The sequence below is a fragment of the Staurois parvus genome, unplaced genomic scaffold (genome assembly GCF_062004578.1).
Source record: "Staurois parvus isolate SC_StPar_1 unplaced genomic scaffold, SC_StPar_1.0 ptg001445l, whole genome shotgun sequence".
NCBI classification, from domain to species: domain Eukaryota; kingdom Metazoa; phylum Chordata; class Amphibia; order Anura; family Ranidae; genus Staurois; species Staurois parvus.
Genome location: NW_028319241.1, coordinates 412,231 through 430,258, shown reverse-complemented (window position 1 = coordinate 430,258; position 18,028 = coordinate 412,231). Strand labels below are relative to the sequence as shown.

The window sequence follows — 18,028 nt, the reverse complement described above, 5'->3', positions numbered from 1 at the left end:
GTCTTGGCATGATGGAACTTTTTTTTTTTTGGATCGTTTCCCTGTGTCCCTCCTACGTGGAGTTTTGGCTGTCATTTTGATTGCTGACTTTGGCTCCGATTTGTTGCCTAGTGGCTAAGTGGTTAGCACTTCCATCCGGCAGTACCGGGGTCGTCCGTTTGAATCTCAACCACGGCACTGCCTGCCTGGAGTTTGCATGTTCTCCCTGTGCCTGCGTGGGGTTCCTTTGTGTACTCTGGTTTCCTCCATGGTACAAAGAGAAGGAAATGATAGCACAGGGGACACCATGGAAGGAAGGTGACAGACCATCACATGGGGGGGAGGGGCTTCTCCTGCTATTGGTGGGACAATCACCCACCCAGATATGAGGGTCGATTTATACAGAAAACATTCTCTGTGTCATTGTCTCCACCGCCGTCACCAATCACTCCCTGCCATTTGCAGTGGCTCAGTGGTTAGCACTTCCTCCTGGGTCATCGGTTCGAATCCCAACCACAGCTCCACCTGACTGGAGTTTGCATGTTCTCCCTGTGCCTGCGTGGATTTCCTCCAGGTACTCCGGCTTCCTCCCACACTCCAAAGACATGCTGGGAGGTGAATTGGATCGTCTAAATTGGCCCTAGTATGTGGCAGTACTCAGATCGCTGATTCGAATCCCAACCACGGCACCACCTGCCTGGAGTTTGCATGTTCTCCCTGTGCCTGTGTGGGTTTCCTCCCACACTCCAAAGACATGCTGGTAGGTGAATTGGCTTCTGTCTAAATTGTCCCTAGTATGTGTATGGGAGTTAGGGACCTAAAATTGTACGCCCCTTGAGGGTTAGTGACCTTAGATTGTATGCTCCTCGGGGGCGGGGACTAATGCGAATCTACAATATATACTGTATGCAAAGAGCATAAATTGATGGCACTATATAAGTACCTGAAATAATAATACTGGAATGACCGGCATGTTTTAAATTTTCAGTGAACACAGATGTGCGTACTCCCACGTCATCCGCCAATCAGCTGCTTGAACATACACATCTAAAGGGACGCCAGGAATGCGTTCTTTCATACAGCGCCAGCCAGGCCTGTGTAATTATGGGATACTTCAGAAAACATATAAAGTAATAGCTCATTTTTCATCTCTACGGGAAAGCAGTAAATATATTTTATATACTTTTTTGATAGCCTGAGAGTGCGGGCAACAACCGCCATTATACATGTGAATTTCTTCAGATTTAACTGACGTCCCATAAGCCACAAGTAAAAAAAAAATTTTTCAGAGGTGAACTCCTTAATAGCAGGACTACAGAGACACTTGCTGTAGTGTAGCAGAAAATAATAAATAAAAAAAGACTAAAAAAAGAAAGAAAAAAAAAAGAAAGACTAAAAAAATAAAAAAAGACTAAAAAAATTAAAAAAAAGGTTAAAATTTTTTTAAAAAAGACTAAAAAAAATTAAAAAAAACAAAAAAAGAAAACACGAAAAAAAAAAAAAATTAAAAAAAAGACTAAAAAAAATTAAAAAAAAGACTAAAAAAAATTAAAAAAAGACTAAAAAAAATAAAAAAGACGAAAAAAATTTAAAAAAAAGACAAAAAAAGACTAAAAGAAACAAAAAAAAGACTAAAAAAAATAAAAAAAGACTAAGAGAAAAAAAAAAAAAAAAAGAGAAAAAAAAAATAAAAAAAATAAAAAAAGACTAAGAAGAAAAAACGAAAAAAAACAAAAAAAAAAAATCGAAAAAAAAAAAAAAAAAAAGCTATTTTTGCCTCAACAGAAGTCCACCACTAAATATGAAATGCAGAGAGAATTGATATCTCAGACGGGTTAGTAAAGCCATTGGCTTTCCATGAAGAGTGCAGTCTGTACATTGAGGTATTGGGGCAATATTTCCGGGGGAGCAGAGCGCCCCCCCCACCTTGTGGACAGGATAAGTTAGTGCAATAAACGCAAATGCATAGGTAGGTTCCAGTTCCTGGACTGAGGACGATTTTCTGGCTGCCACCAACGAGGTGCTCCGATTGCGGTCCCGGTGTGAGAAGTGAGGGGGGTGGTGCTTTCGGCGTCATTGACAAACACTGCAGGACCCACATTGGGTTGGAGAACAAGCAATGGTCAAACCTCAGCCAATCAGCTGGCTGTCCCCAATCACCACGTTGTTGGATCCGCTCCGCCTAGACGTGACAACCGGAAGGAGATAAGGAACAAACAGAAGTCGGGGTGTCACCGAAGACGCCGGTTTCGAAAAACTGGTAGTGGGGGTTCCCGGCCTTCACTTCGCTGACCGACATCTTCTCCGCGTTCAGTGGCAGTTCTGACAACGTGGGTCGCATTTCCTTCCGTTCACATTACACCGGCACCCCCCCGAGGTGTCCCCTGGACCCTGCGTGTACAGAAAATGGGGGGAGGGGTTATTGTCCTCGGAGTGACATCATCAAACCCAACACACCACTTAGAATTAAAGGTCTGCAAGGAAAAGTTCCCACCTGGATTTAAAGGGGATCTCTAAAGCTTTTTGGTCAATTTTATTTTAAATGTGCTTTATTTGGTAAACGTTAACGGTTTTTATGCCAAAAATGTATATAATTTTATTTATTATAATTTTAATAAATTTGAAAATAAATATTTAGTACACGTAAATTTAAAAAAATGAAGTATTAATTGAAATTTTATATAATTTTATTTGTTTTTATATAATCTTAAATTTTGCAAATAAATATTTACTACATTCATGTCACCCAATTTGTAAAGCACGCTGGGCCCTATGAATCGGCAAGTGCAGCATGATTGTTGGCAGCCTATGTATAACTGACTAAGCCTGGCATTTTTTTTTTTTTTTTTAATTAAAAAAAAATTGAAGTATCAATTGAAATTTTATATCATTTTATTTATTTTTATATAATCTACATTTTGTAACTTTTTTTTTTTAATTAAACAGTATTCACTGAAAATTTATATAATTTTATTTATTTTTATATAATCTTACATTTTGTAACTTTTTTTTTTAATTAAACAGTATTCATTGAAAATTTATATCATTTTATTTATTTTTATATAATCTTACCTTTTGTTACTTTTTTTTTTTTTTAATTAAACAGTATTCATTGAAATTTTATATCATTTTATTTATTTTTATATAATCTTACATTTTGTAACTTTTTTTTTTTAATTAAATAGTATTCATTGAAAATTTTATATCATTTTATTTATTTTTATATAATCTTACATTTTGTAACTTTTTTTTTTTTTAATTAAACAGTATTAATTGAAATTTTACATCATTTTATTTTTATATAATCTTACATTTTGTAGCTTTTTTTCAATTAAACAGTATTCATTGAAAATTTTATATCATTTTATTTTTATATAATCTTACATTTTGTAACTTTTTTTCAAATTAAACAGGATTCATTGAAAATTTTATATCATTTTATTTATTTTTATATAATCTTACATTTTGTAACTTTTTTTTTTTTAATTAAACAGTATTCATTGAAAATTTTATATCATTTTATTTATTTTTATATAATCTTACATTTTGTAACTTTTTTTTTTAATTAAATAGTATTCATTGAAAATTTTATATCATTTTATTTATTTTTATATAATCTTACATTTTGTTACTTTTTTAAAAAATTAAACAGTATTCATTGAAAATTTTATATAATTTTATTTATTTTTATATAATCTTACATTTTGTAACTTTTTTTAAAATTAAATAGTATTCATTGAAAATTTTATATCATTTTATTTATTTTTATATAATCTTACATTTTGTTACTTTTTTTAAAAAATTAAATAGTATTCATTGAAAATTTTATATAATTTTATTTATTTTTATATAATCTTACATTTTGTAACTTTTTTTTTTTTAATTAAACAGTATTAATTGAAATTTTACATCATTTTATTTTTATATAATCTTACATTTTGTAGCTTTTTTTTCAATTAAACAGTATTCATTGAAAATTTTATATCATTTTATTTATTTTTATATAATCTTACATTTTGTAACTTTTTTTTTTTTAATTAAACAGTATTCATTGAAAATTTTATATCATTTTATTTATTTTTATATAATCTTACATTTTGTAACTTTTTTTTTTAATTAAATAGTATTCATTGAAAATTTTATATCATTTTATTTATTTTTATATAATCTTACATTTTGTTACTTTTTTTAAAAAATTAAACAGTATTCATTGAAAATTTTATATCATTTTATTTATTTTTATATAATCTTACATTTTGTAACTTTTTTTTTAAATTAAACAGTATTCATTGAAAATTTATGTAATTTTATTTTTATATAATCTTACATTTTGTAACTTTTTTTTAAAATTAAACAGTATTCACTGAAAATTTATATCATATTACTTATTTTTATATAATCTTACATTTTGTTACTTTTTTACAATTAAATAAAATGATATAAATTTTCAATGAATACTGTTTAATTTAAAAAAAAAAAGTTACAAAATGTAAAATTATATAAAAATAAATAAAATTATATAAAATTTAAATTAATACTGTTTATTTTAAAAAAGTAACAAAATGTAAGATTATATAAAAATAAATAAAATGATATAAAATTTCAATAAATACTGTTTATTTTTATATAATCTTACATTTTGTAACTTTTTTTTTTTTAATTAAACAGTATTCATTGAAAATTTATATCATTTTATTTATTTTTATATAATCTTACATTTTGTTACTTTTTTACAATTAAATAAAATGATATAAATTTTCAATGAATACGGTTTAATTTAAAAAAAAAAAAGTTACAAAATGTAAAATTATATAAAAATAAATAAAATTATATAAAATTTAAATTAATACTGTTTAATTTAAAAAAGTAACAAAATGTAAGATTATATAAAAATAAACAGTATTCATTGAAATTTTATATAATTTTATTTATTTTTATATAATTTTACATTTTGTAACTTTTTTTTTTTAAATTAAACAGTATTCATTGAAAATTTATATCATTTTATTTAATTGTAAAAAAGTAACAAAATGTAAGATTATATAAAAATAAATAAAATGATATAAATTTTCAATGAATACTGTTTAATTTAAAAAAAAAAAGTTACAAAATGTAAAATTATATAAAAATAAATAAAATTATATAAAATTTAAATTAATACTGTTTAATTTAAAAAAGTAACAAAATGTAAGATTATATAAAAATAAATAAAATGATATAAAATTTCAATGAATACTGTTTATTTTTATATAATCTTACATTTTGTAACTTTTTTTAAAATTAAACAGTATTCATTGAAAATGTATATCATTTTATTTATTTTTATATAATCTTACATTTTGTTACTTTTTTTTTTTCTGAACTGAAATCGGCCAGAGTCCTGGTTAAAGTGGAAATATTCTTAGACCGAGTGTAGAGGCGCGTCTAGTAGAAGGTTGTATTTAACCGCCTGCCGCCCGCCCGCCGCCCACATTTTACGACATAAAATACCTGTATGTCAGCGGTATCTTCCAGGTTTATGTTACCTTTTTTATAAGTGCAATCTATATTAGTGTTTCATTATTACTGTAAATCATAATTACATAGTTAGTCTGGCTGAAAAAAGACAAACGTCCATCCAGTTCAACCATTAAAAAAAAAAAAAAAACCCAAAAAAACAAAACAAAACAAAAAAACCAAAACCATTGGGTCCAGATGTTGCAGGATGAGGGAATCTGCCTGAATGTAAATGGCTACCAATGCTATAACACAAAGTTCTGCCAAGGACAGGATCTGCTCTCTCTCTCTCTCTCTTGCCACAGTGAGACTTCTTGTACCTCCCTGGTCATTTGTACCACCACCATGACATTGTGACTAGATCTGAATCAGATGGAAATCCAATAGGTTGGTCCAATGCTTGAGGGACAGCTAGGTCACCTATAATTTGAAGATGATGATGGGGGTGACGATATTCTTCCAAGGACCAAGTTTCCTGCACAAACAAGGTGCCCAAGACTCCCCCCAGTTCAACAAAGCTGATGTCCATCATCAGGATCCTTCAGAAGGTGGTGAGAAACAACTTCTCTGACCCCAACACCTGATCATGGAGCCATCAGGACAGGAACACCCAGGTCCTTAGGGTCAACCAGTTTATCGAGAGGCAGAACTGAGGTGTTCCATGATGACAAGATGTACAATTGGGTAAAGGGAGCTGCCTTGAAGGAGGCTACCATGAGCCCCAAGACGAAGTCGAGAGCTGGACGGATTTCGGAATAAAGAACACCGACTTGAGACCTGATAGGCTTTAGTTTCTCTTGGGGAAGGAACGCTTTGGCCTGAGGGTCCAGGTCCAGCCCCAGATACTACAGGCAATTAATCAAAGCCAACAATGATATCTGAAGATATAGACAGTCAGAGATGTGCTGTCCTCCAGAAACGTGCTGTCCTCCAGAGTCTTTGCTCACCATTCATGCAACAGAAGGTCCTCCAGGTAGCCCAAAGCAGGAACACTCACAGAGCATAGCGGATCCAAGACTTGGTGAACACTGGAGGGGGGGAAAGATAGGTCGAATGGAAGGGCCACAAACTGACCGTGCAAAGGCCCTAAAGCAAAACACAGTTGGTGTTGATAACCTTGAACATTGTAAGTCATCACCATTTATGTTCGTTGAAGCCCCCCTGCTGAAGGGAGGCATTAATAGATCTGGTTGACCCCATCTGGAAATTTTGGGGCTGCAAATAAACATTCAGGGCTTTGAGATTCAAGGTTGGATGAATGTCCCCAGTGAAAAATCGGGAGTAAAACCCGTGAAATCTTTCTGCATCAGGAACTGGGGGCTCTGGTCCTTTGAAACACAAATCCGGAGAGTGCCCCATGAAGATCGACAAGATGCTGAGAGGATACAGGAAGGTTTGAGGGAAGAAGAACCCAATGCAGAAGGACCGTTCCCGAAATTTGGAATCAGACATGTTGCAGCCACAGCTCAGGTAGCAACATACAGGTCAATGGTCAGAGGTACGGTAAGTCCGTGACAGCTGGTAGCAGGAGAAGCTTTACAACGGGAGGGTTGGGTGGCTGAAGGTGACTAAAATCAATCTAGACCAGGGGTGTTCAAACTACGGCCCTCCAGGTGTTGAGGAACTGCAAGTCCCATGTGGCCTTGCAAGACTCTGACATCCACAGGCAAGACACCCAGAGGCATGATGGGACTTGTAGTACTTCAACAGCTGGAGGGCCATAGTTTGGACACCAATGATGTAGGCAGACAGCAGGAACAGGTCAAAGATCGAAGTTCGGCATGGCTCTTCTCAGCAGGGAGATGCTTCCTTGACACTGTGGGGCAGGAAAGAGAGTGCGGAGCGTGTGCAAGAATGAGGTCAGCATTAACTCCTTCCAGGGCAAAGCTAGTGGGATATAATGGTACCCAGAGGCCAAGAAAAATCAGGAAGCTCTCAGTGCCCGGCTCAAATGGCCTACTCACTGAAGGAGACCGGGCGGGAGAAGACAATGCCAATGGCACTGGATACCATAAGTATCTTTAAGGAGGGGTGGGCTCCCTCAGGTCTACCTGCCCTTGGTCTATCCATTAAATACATGTGCCTCTACTATGGGGGGGCTCTCAAAATTTGTAGAGTTTTTGTTGTTTGACATGCATCGCCCTTCCATGTGCTCCTTGCTGTGAAGGCCAGTTATAGAACGGGGCAGCGGCCATTTTTTGTACTGTTGAATTGTTGGTTGAGGGGGCGCACTGGACACCTTAGCTGCCACTGTGCTACATGCTGGGTGTCCGGTGCACTGGTGTACCTTTAAGGAGGGGTGGGCTCCCTCAGGCCCACCTGCCCTTGGTCTATCCATTACAAACATGTGCCTCTACTAAGGGGGCTCTCAAAATGTGTAGAGTTTCTGTTGTTTGACATGCGTCGCCCTTTCATGTGCTCCTTGCTGTGAAGGCATGCTGGTGGTAGAAGAAGACCCTGGGTTGGCCTACAAGTTTTAGCTGGCTGTGAAGGCCATTTTTTGTACTGGATATCATAAGCACTCCGCAGCTTAACCAGAACTAGTCTAGAAAGTGTCCACATGGGGGTTAGGAGCCTGAGGGACCATAACAAACTGAGGCATGCTGGTGGTAGAAGACGACCCTGGGTTGGCCTACAAGTTTTAGCTTGCTGTGAAGACCATTTTTTGTACTGGATATCATAAGTACTCTGCAGCTAGCTTAACCAGAACTAGTCTAGAAAGTGACCACATGGGGGTTAGGAGCTTGAGGGACCATAGCAAACTGAGGCATGCTGGTGGTAGAAGAAGACCCTGGGTTGGCCTACAAGTTTTAGCTCGATGTGAAGGCCAGTTATAGACTGGGGCAGTGGCCATTTTTTGTACTGGATATCATAAGTACTCCGCAGCTAGCTTAACCAGAACTAGTCTAGAAAGCGTACAAGTGGGGGTTAGGAGCCCGAGGGTCATTTTCAGGCGAGGCCTGGATGCGGAACATCCAAAATACCAGGCTGAAGATGACAGCGTTGTGGTGGTGTAGAGAGGAGCAACTGTGCAGAGAAAAGTCTTGATTGGAAAAGAAAGAATGAAAAAAAGTTTGCTAGAAAAATGAAGGGTTAGTCTTTAAAACAGAAGAGATGAAAAAAAAAACAGATGTCCACCTTCCTAGGACCCTAGCAAACACCTAAGGCATGCTGGTGGTAGAAGAAGACCCTGGGTTGGTCTACAAGTTTTGCCTTGCTGTGAAGGCCAGTTATAGACTGGGGCAGCGGCCATTTTTTGTACTGGATATCATAAGTACTCCGAAGCTGGCTTAACCAGAACTAGTCTAGGAAGCGTCCACGTGGGGGTTAGGAGCCCGAGGGTTATTTTCAGGTGAGGCCTGGATGCGGAACATCCAAAATACCAGGCTGAAGATGCCAGCGTTGTGGTGGTGTAGAAAGGAGCAACTGTGCAGAGAAAAGTCTTGATTGGAAAAGAAAGAATAAAAAAAAAAAGTTTGCTAGGAAAATGAAAGTTAGTCTTTAAAACAGAAGATCTGAAAAAAAAAAAAGAAAAGATGTCCACCTTCCTAGGACCCTAGCAAACAACTGAGGCATGCTGGTGGTAGAAGAAGACCCTGCGTTGGCCTACAAGTTTTGGCTTGCTGTGAAGGCCAGCTATAGACGGGGCAGTGGCCATTTTTTGTACTGGATATCATAAGTACTCCGAAGCTGGCTTAACCAGAACTATTCTAAAAAGCGTCCAAGTGGGGGTTAGGAGCCCAACAGTCAAAAAGATGTCCTCCTTCCTAGGACCCTAGCAAAAAACTGAGGCATGCTAGTGGTAGAAGAAGACCCTGGGTTGGCCTACAAGTTTCGGCTTGCTGTGAAGGCCAGTTATAGACTGGGGCAGCGACCATTTTTTGTACTGGATATCATAAGTACTCCGAAGCTGGCTTAACCAAAACTAGTCTAGGAAGCGTCCACGTGGGGGTTAGGAGTTCGAGGGACCCTAGCAAACAACTGAGGCATGCTGGTGGTAGAAGAAGACCCGTGGTTGGCCTACAAGTTTTTGGTTCGCCAAAGTCCAGCCCTCCTGTAGGCAGCAGTTAACCCAAAGTTTTCATTCTTCTTGCATCCCTCAATGGACAGGAAATCCATTAGTGGTCCATTCACTGCAACCTCCAACCTCCAACGATATCTCTGGTGAAACCACAAGGCAGAGAAGAAAGCATTTTGGATATTGGACTGATAGAGACTTCCTCGAAAGTAGAAAAAGCGAAAATGTCATGTGACAACAGCCGCCATTATTCGCACCAAGAAAGGGCACCAGACCAAAATGACCCCCTCTGGGAGATGCCACATGGCAGGCAATGATTGGACGTTGTGCACGTAATCTGAACATCTAAACCTGCGTAGCCATGTCGATCGTTCCCCAAGGGAAAGGGCCTGAACGCGCCTCGGGTGCTCATAGGTGCCAGGGAGCAGCCGTACAAACCTTTAGGCTTGACGCGTTGGGTATCTACGTACTCGGCATTCCCAAAAGGGTTAAAGTGATTGTAAAGAAATTTTTTATTACTTGGTTGTCTTTAGTGGATTTTCGGGAGACGTGGTTTTATAGATTTATTATTTTAATAGAGGGCTTCTCAAAAATAGTCTCTGGGTTTTTTTTACTTTTTCAAAATTTTTCGGGTGAATGAGTAGGCTATGTACCCCATAATCATTCACATGGGGGGGCAGGGATTTGGGGGCTTCCAGATGCTAAGTCACCCCTACAACCAATGGGGAAGATGCCCTCATCAACATGGGGACAAGGAGCTTCCCCAAAGCACCTCCCGCCATGTTGAGGGCATGTGGCCTAGTATAGTTCGGGGAGGAGAGGGCGCCGGCTCGTCTTCCCCCATTCCTTGCCTGCCGGGGTGCATGCTCAGATAACAGTCTGGTATGGATTTTAGAGGGGGGGGGGCCCCAAATTGTTTTTTTAACCGCCACTTGCTTTGTTTAGATTCTGCCGTCAGCAGGGAACCCACCGTCAGCAGATGAGTCATGGTTGCTAAGCACATGGCGGCCGCTCGTTCCTTGACAACCATCTATTCACAATCGAATGAATTTGAAAATGTGCGAATGAATCGAATACATTGGTTATGTTCGTTCCATTTCTTCTCCCGATTCCTCGCCGTTCCTTTCTACGTCCATTTGGAAATTGGGAATACTCCGATTCTCGGAAAATAAAACAAATTGCGCACGTCTACTTGATTCACCCCCTTCTCTTGGTTCTTGGTGCTCGAAAAACACTCCACCCTCCCACCTAGAGCCATCTCACCTGTGGCCCCCAGCGAGGGCCCTTGGTCACCCAGCAGATCTCGGTCTGACACATGGTGCAGCGGATCCAGTCGCAGCCATCTTTCTTTTGGACGATGATCTGACAGGCGGGACAGTACATGGCTTCCCCGGTCTGGACGAGTGTCTGCGGAGAGAGGAGAACATGCCAAGGCATCACTAAGGGTCTTCATAGATCCACCCAGAACTGAGACTGGTGTGTGGGGTGGAGGGTTAGCGGGTGATCAGTGCTTAGCTGTCGGAGAACGTGCAGTGAATCCTGGGTGAATGTGTAGCAAACAAGCCTCCAAATATCTAAACCTTCAAAGTGCTCTTGTAATTTTGCCGGTGGGTGGGTGACTGGTGGGTCAGTGGGTGGGTGGGTCGGTGGGTCAGTGGGTGGGTGGGTCGGTGGATCGGTGGCTGGGTGGGTCGGTGGCTGGTGGGTGGGTTGGTGGACGGGTGGGTGGCTGGTGGGTCCGTGGACAGGTGGCCGGTGGGTGGGTGGCTGGTGCTAGGCTGGGTCTGATCCACCTAGGTAAGTTGATGAGCACTTTGGAAGATTGATGTTAAAGAGAACCTGATCCTATCAGGATTCACTGATTCTGGGTCTCCAACCAATGAGATCATCCATAGGGTGCTCAGTACCCCTTAGCCTCTCCCCCATGATTGCAAGGAGACCGCAGGTCACGTGACCCTCACCTTTAGCATGTCGCTGGTCTGTCGGGCAGCGGTGTCATTCAGCGCTCGGATGCGAAGGTCGTCCTGGTACTCTTTGCAGTTCATTCCATTGTGGATGGCCTGTAGGGATGAACACTCATTAAAGTGAACCTGTCCTGGCCAAAGTTCTGGCGTACTGCACCTTAAAGCGCCTCCATATTGAGATTAAACTCCGCCCCCTATATAGTACTGATCCCCACCCCTATTACTCGACTATCAAATGCCGGAACAGGTATTATGGCTCTTAATAAGTGTGGGGGTGGGGTTTAATGGAGAAGAGTAGGTCCTGTGTACAGCCCGGCATGGGATGCAAAAAGGCCAACAGTGACTCCAAACCCTGAGCAGTGAGAACTCCACCCCTGAGCAGTCAGCGGTGAGAGCTCCAAACCCTGAGCCGTCAGCGGTGAGAGCTCCAAACCCTGAGCCATCAGCGGTGAGAGCTCCAAACCCTGAGCAGTAAGCGGTGACAGCACCACCCCTGAGCAGTAAGCGGTGACAGCTCCACCCCTGAGCAGTAAGCAGTGACAGCTCCACCCCTGAGCAGTAAGCGGTGACAGCTCCACCCCTGAGCCGTAAGCGGTGAGAGCTCCACCCCTGAGCCGTAAGCGGTGAGAGCTCCAAACCCTGAGCCGTAAGCGGTGAGAGCTCCAAACCCTGAGCCGTCAGCGGTGAGAGCTCCACCCCTTGAGCCTTCTGGGATAACTCCACCTCCAAGCAGTCCTTAGTGAGAGCCCCGTGCTCTTAGCAGTCAGTGGCGATAGCTCCACCCCTGAGCAGTCAGTGGCGATAGCTCCACCCCTGAGCAGTCAGTGGCGATAGCTCCACCCCTGAGCAGTCAGTGGCGATAGCTCCACCCCTGAGCAGTCAGTGGCGATAGCTCCACCCCTGAGCAGTCAGTGGCGATAGCTCCACCCCTGAGCAGTCAGTGGCGATAGCTCCACCCCTGAGCAGTCAGTGGCGATAGCTCCACCCCTGAGCAGTCAGTGGCGATAGCTCCACCCCTGAGCAGTCAGTGGCAATAGCTCCACCCCTGAGCAGTTGGGAATAACGCCATCCCCAAGCAGTCAGTAGTGATAGCCCCATGCTCTTAGCAGTCAGTGATGATAGCCCCAGCCTTCCTTAGCATTTAAAGGTGGAAGCTGCATCCTACCTGAGCAGTCATTGGAAAAAGCTCCACCCACCCTGAATAGACACTTGTAGAGCTCCACCTTCCCTGTGCAGTAAGTGGTGGTACCCCCACCCTCCCTGAGTAGACAATGGTTGAGGCTCCACCTTTCCCTGACCAGTTAGTGGCTGAAGCTTCATTCTACATCTAGTCAGTGATTGTAGCGCCACTCTGCCAAGATAGTGAGTAGCAGAAGCTCCATCCCTCCTTACTGGTGGGCAGTGGTAGCTCCACCCTTAATGAGTGGCCAATCGTGGCAACTTTTCTCCTATGACACCTACCTTGCATGTTAGGCAATTCTCGGCTCCACAGATGGGGCAGAAGAACTCATTAACTGAGTCCTCGTAGATGCACCACCCCTTGCAGTCCGCGGTGCGGCAGTGGTAACTGTTCTGACTTCTGCTCTCCGCCACCACCAGGCCGCGCTCTAGGAAGCGGGAATACTCGTCCGGTGACACCAGCTGCACACAAAACAATCCAAACTTCAGTCATCTGTCTGTAATCCTGACATCTGAACACCCAGCTACACCCCTGGGGCCACACGGGGCCTTGCATGCCTTAGTAGATGTCCCCTCCCCCACAGTCACATCAGTCTCTGTACCAGAGGAGCTTACACTCTAATGTCCCCTCCCCCACAGTCACATCAGTCTCTGTACCAGAGGTCCCCCCCCACCCCCGAACTCTCACCGCTCGGATCTCCCTCTGTTGCAGTTTGCTGTCGCAGGCATACATCTCGTCCCGGAAGGGGCAGGAGACCTCTGGATCCTCAGAGCAATTCACAACCTGCCGCAGACAGTCCCTGATTGGAGGACAAAAGGAACGATGTTATAGACCTCCACTTCCACCCCACCCTACATTCCTCATACTGAAGCCCCCCCCACACTGCACCTTTGACCTCACTACCATCGAGGAAGTCTCCAAGATCCTCTCTGATGCCGCCTCACCACCTGCCCCCTCGACCCTATCCCCTCACAACTCCTACGACCTCCCTCCCCCTCCATCCTACGCTCCCTCACCCACATCTTCAATCTCTCCCTCTCCTCCGGCACTTTCCCCTCCCCTCTGAAGCATGCACACATCACCCCCATACTTAAAAAGCCCTCCCTGGACCCCAATGACCCGAACAACCTCAGACCCATCTCCCTGCTCCCATTTACATCCAAACTCCTCGAGCGCCTCGTCTACACCCGCCTGAGCTCTCACCTCAACGACAACAACCTCCTCCATCCCCTACAGTCCGGCTTCCGTCCCCTACACTCCACCGAAACCGCCCTACACTCCACCGACACCGCCCTACACTCCACCGAAACCCCCCTACACTCCACTGAAACCCCCCTACACTCCACTGAAACCCCCCTACACTCCACCGAAACTTCCCTACACTCCACCGAAACTTCCCTACACTCCACCGAAACCCCCCTACACTCCACCGAAACCCCCCTACACTCCACCGAAACCCCCCTACACTCCACCGAAACCCCCCTACACTCCACCGAAACCCCCCTACACTCCACCGAAACCCCCCTACACTCCACCGAAACCGCCCTACACTCCACCGACACTGCCCTACACTCCACCGAAACCCCCCTACACTCCACCGAAACCCCCCTACACTCCACCGAAACCCCCCTACACTCCACCGAAACCCCCCTACACTCCACCGAAACCGCCCTACACTCCACCGACACCGCCCTACACTCCACCGACACTGCCCTACACTCCACCGAAACCCCCCTACACTCCACCGAAACCCCCCTACACTCCACCGAAACCCCCCTACACTCCACCGAAACTTCCCTACACTCCACCGAAACCTCCCTACACTCCACCGAAACCCCCCTACACTCCACCGAAACCCCCCTACACTCCACCGAAACCCCCCTACACTCCACCGAAACCCCCCTACACTCCACCGAAACCTCCCTACACTCCACCGAAACTGCCCTACACTCCACCGAAACTGCCTTACTCAAACTCTCCAACGACCTGCTAACCAGCAAAGCTAATGGCCACTATTCAGTGCTCCTACTCCTTGACCTCTCTGCGGCCTTCGACACAGTCCTCCACCCCCTCCTCCTCAAAAAACTACACTCCCTCGGCCTCAGAGATTCTGCTCTCTCCTGGCTCTCATCCTACCTGTCACAACGCTCCTTCAGCGTTTCCTACAACGGTGCCACCTCCCCCTCACTCCCCCTCTCTGTTGGGGTCCCTCAAGGCTCCGTCCTCGGGCCCCTTCTCTTCTCCATCTACACCTCCTCCCTTGGCCAACTCATACACTCTCACGGCTTCAACTACCACCTCTATGCCGACGACACACAAATCTATCTCTCAACCCCCCACCTCACCCCCTTGGTCTCTGCCCGAATCACACACCTAGTGAGCGACATATCAGACTGGATGTCGCTCCACTTCCTTAAATTGAACCTCTCCAAAACCGAGTTTCTTGTCTTCCCCCCCCAGCCCGGACCCCACCCCCCCATCCTCTCCATCACGACCAACAACGCCACCATCAAACCCGCCCTGCAGGCCAGAGTACTGGGTGTCATTCTGGACTCCAACCTATCCTTCCAGCCCCAAGTCCAATCTTTAACAAACTCATGCAGACTCCTCCTCCGCAACATGCAGACTCCACCTCCGCAACATGCAGACTCCACCTCCGCAACATGCAGACTCCTCCTCCGCAACATGCAGACTCCACCTCCGCAACATGCAGACTCCACCTCCGCAACATCGCCAAAATCCTCACGTTCCTAACCCCAGAAACCACTAAACAGCTCATCCCCTCCCTCATCATATCACGACTCGACTACTGCAACTCCCTCCTCACTGGCCTGCCTCGCCACAGGCTATCCCCGCTTCAGTCCAACCTGAACACGGCTGCCAGACTCATTCACCTTTCCAACCACTCCATCTCCGCCACCCCCCTCTGTCATTCCCTCCACTGGCCTCCACCCCCCTCTGCCAATCCCTCCACTGGCCTACACTCAGTGTCCTCCACCCCCCTCTGCCAATCCCTCCACTGGCCTCCACTCAGTGTCCTCCACCCCCCTCTGCCAATCCCTCCACTGGCCTCCATTCAGTGTCCTCCACCCCCCTCTGCCAATCCCTCCACTGGCCTCCACCCCCCCCCCTGTCATTCCCTCCACTGGCCTCCATTCAGTGTCCTCCACCCCCCTCTGCCAATCCCTCCACTGGCCTCCACTCAGTGTCCTCCACCCCCCTCTGCCAATCCCTCCACTGGCCTCCACTCAGTGTCCTCCACCCCCCTCTGCCAATCCCTCCACTGGCCTCCACTCAGTGTCCTCCACCCCCCTCTGCCAATCCCTCCACTGGCTTCCGATTGCACAACGGAATAAATTCAAAATCCTAACACTGACGTACAAAGCCGTCCACCATACTGCCCCGAACTACATCACTGACCTAATATCCAAGTACCGCCCAACACGCACACTCCGCTCCTCACAAGACCTCCTTCTCTCTAGTTCCCTGGTCTCCTCCACCCATGCCTGACTCCAGGACTTCTCCAGGGTGTCACCCATCCTCTGGAACTCCCTGCCCCAACCCATCAGATTATCACCTACTCTCCTCTCCTTTAGGCGCACCCTGAAAACCCACCTCTTCAGGGAAGCCTACCCCACCCCCTGCTAACCTGCCGACCTCCTCCACTCTTCCTACCACTCCATCCCCCACAGCTATCTCCTCCTGTGTCACCATCCCCTCCCTCCTAGATTGTAAGCTCCAAGGAGCAGGGCCCTCGATCCCCTCATGTATTGCATTGTATTGGTATTGTTCTGTCACATGTTCTGTCCCCCTCTGTAATGTACAGCGCTGAGCGAACTATTGGCGCTTTATAAATACTGTATAATAATAATAGACTGGCTTGTGCAATCAGATTGTACAGATTTACAGCTTTGCTGAAAAGTCTCACTCCTTCGGCAGAAATGGTGAAATTTTGGAATCGATATTGAAAATCTGACCGATCTGCCAAAAACCTTTTATGGAAGGATGGTGATGATAGGAAGCCATTTATTGTCATATCGTTGTTTGGCTCCTTTATAAATCCTAATGATGACAGAAATCCCCCAAATCGTCCAGATCAGAAGTCTCCGCCCCCGGTTCAGAACTCTTCTTCCTCCGGGATCAGAGGTCTCCGCCCCCCGGGATCAGAGGTCTCCGCCCCCCGGGATCAGAGGTCTCCGCCCCACCGGGATCAGAGGTCTCCGCCCCACCGGGATCAGAGGTCTCCGCCCCACCGGGATCAGAGGTCTCCGCCCCACCGGGATCAGAGGTCTCCGCCCCACCGGGATCAGAGGTCTCCGCCCCACCGGGATCAGAGGTCTCCGCCCCACCGGGATCAGAGGTCTCCGCCCCACCGGGATCAGAGGTCTCCGCCCCACCGGGATCAGAGGTCTCCGCCCCACCGGGATCAGAGGTCTCCGCCCCACCGGGATCAGAGGTCTCCGCCCCACCGGGATCAGAGGTCTCCGCCCCCCGGGATCAGAAGTCTCCGCCCCCCGGATCAGAAGTCTCCGCCCCCCGGATCAGAAGTCTCCGCCCCCCGGATCAGAGGTCTCCGCCCACCGGATCAGAGGTCTCCGCCCACCGGATCAGAGGTCTCCGCCCCTCAGAATATCCTGAACGTCCCGACATCAAATATGCCATATCTTACTATTTCAGAACTATATGGCTTTCTGCTCTCCTGTAGACCTCCACTAGGGGGTGTAAGATATCAGGCGAGTCGCATTAAACTGAGCCATCCGAATATAGGCTTTGTTCGATTGTATGTATTCCCCATTTTAAGTTATGAAAAGTGGTTTTTAGATGGGATATATTTTTTACGGCTATTCTGGAATGTGTTTCATGTCCAGTGGAGGACTGGTTTATAGCTTTACGATCATCTCAGATCGAGAAGCTAACAGACACCCAAGCACCAGCTAATTTGGGATTACAACCATGAAGTGTATCCAACTGTGCCTGATGTCCTTGTAAACCCAGCGCACACACACACACCACATTCCTGAAGGAGGGGGATTGGAGGGAGAGAGAATGATACAAGATGGGGAATCTTGAGCAAGATGGATGACCGCGTCCATATCTGTGTGCACAATTGCTACAGGAGGGATTATGCCTCATCATTGGTGTCAGTGGGAAGAATAGTGCTCCATCATTGGTCAGTGGGAGGGATTATGCTTCATCATTGGTGTCAGTGGGAGGAATAGTGCCCCATCATTGGTGTCAGTGGGAGGAATAGTGCCCCATCATTGGTGTCAGTGGAAGGAATAGTGTCCCATCATTGGTGTCAGTGGGGGGAATAGTTCCCCATCATTGGTGTCAGTGAGAGGAATAGTTCCCCATCATTGGTGTCAGTGGGAGGAATAGTGCCCCATCATT

General features: G+C 44.9%; 1 protein-coding gene across 1 annotated transcript in view; it reads right to left on the bottom strand.

Annotated features, from left to right (window-relative positions):
• Positions 1 to 1,735: 1,735 nt before the first annotated feature.
• The window catches only part of RBCK1 (RANBP2-type and C3HC4-type zinc finger containing 1), a 42,702-nt gene continuing 26,409 nt past the window's right edge, over positions 1,736 to 18,028 (bottom strand). The window contains exons 4-8 of the mRNA XM_089662230.1: positions 13,325 to 13,436; positions 12,919 to 13,098; positions 11,455 to 11,553; positions 10,757 to 10,900; positions 1,736 to 2,370 (exon numbers count right to left, since the gene is read on the bottom strand). Coding sequence (XP_089518356.1) covers positions 2,290 to 2,370; positions 10,757 to 10,900; positions 11,455 to 11,553; positions 12,919 to 13,098; positions 13,325 to 13,436 — 616 coding nt within the window. The 3' untranslated portion in view covers positions 1,736 to 2,289. The remainder of the gene's footprint in view (positions 2,371 to 10,756; positions 10,901 to 11,454; positions 11,554 to 12,918; positions 13,099 to 13,324; positions 13,437 to 18,028) is intronic.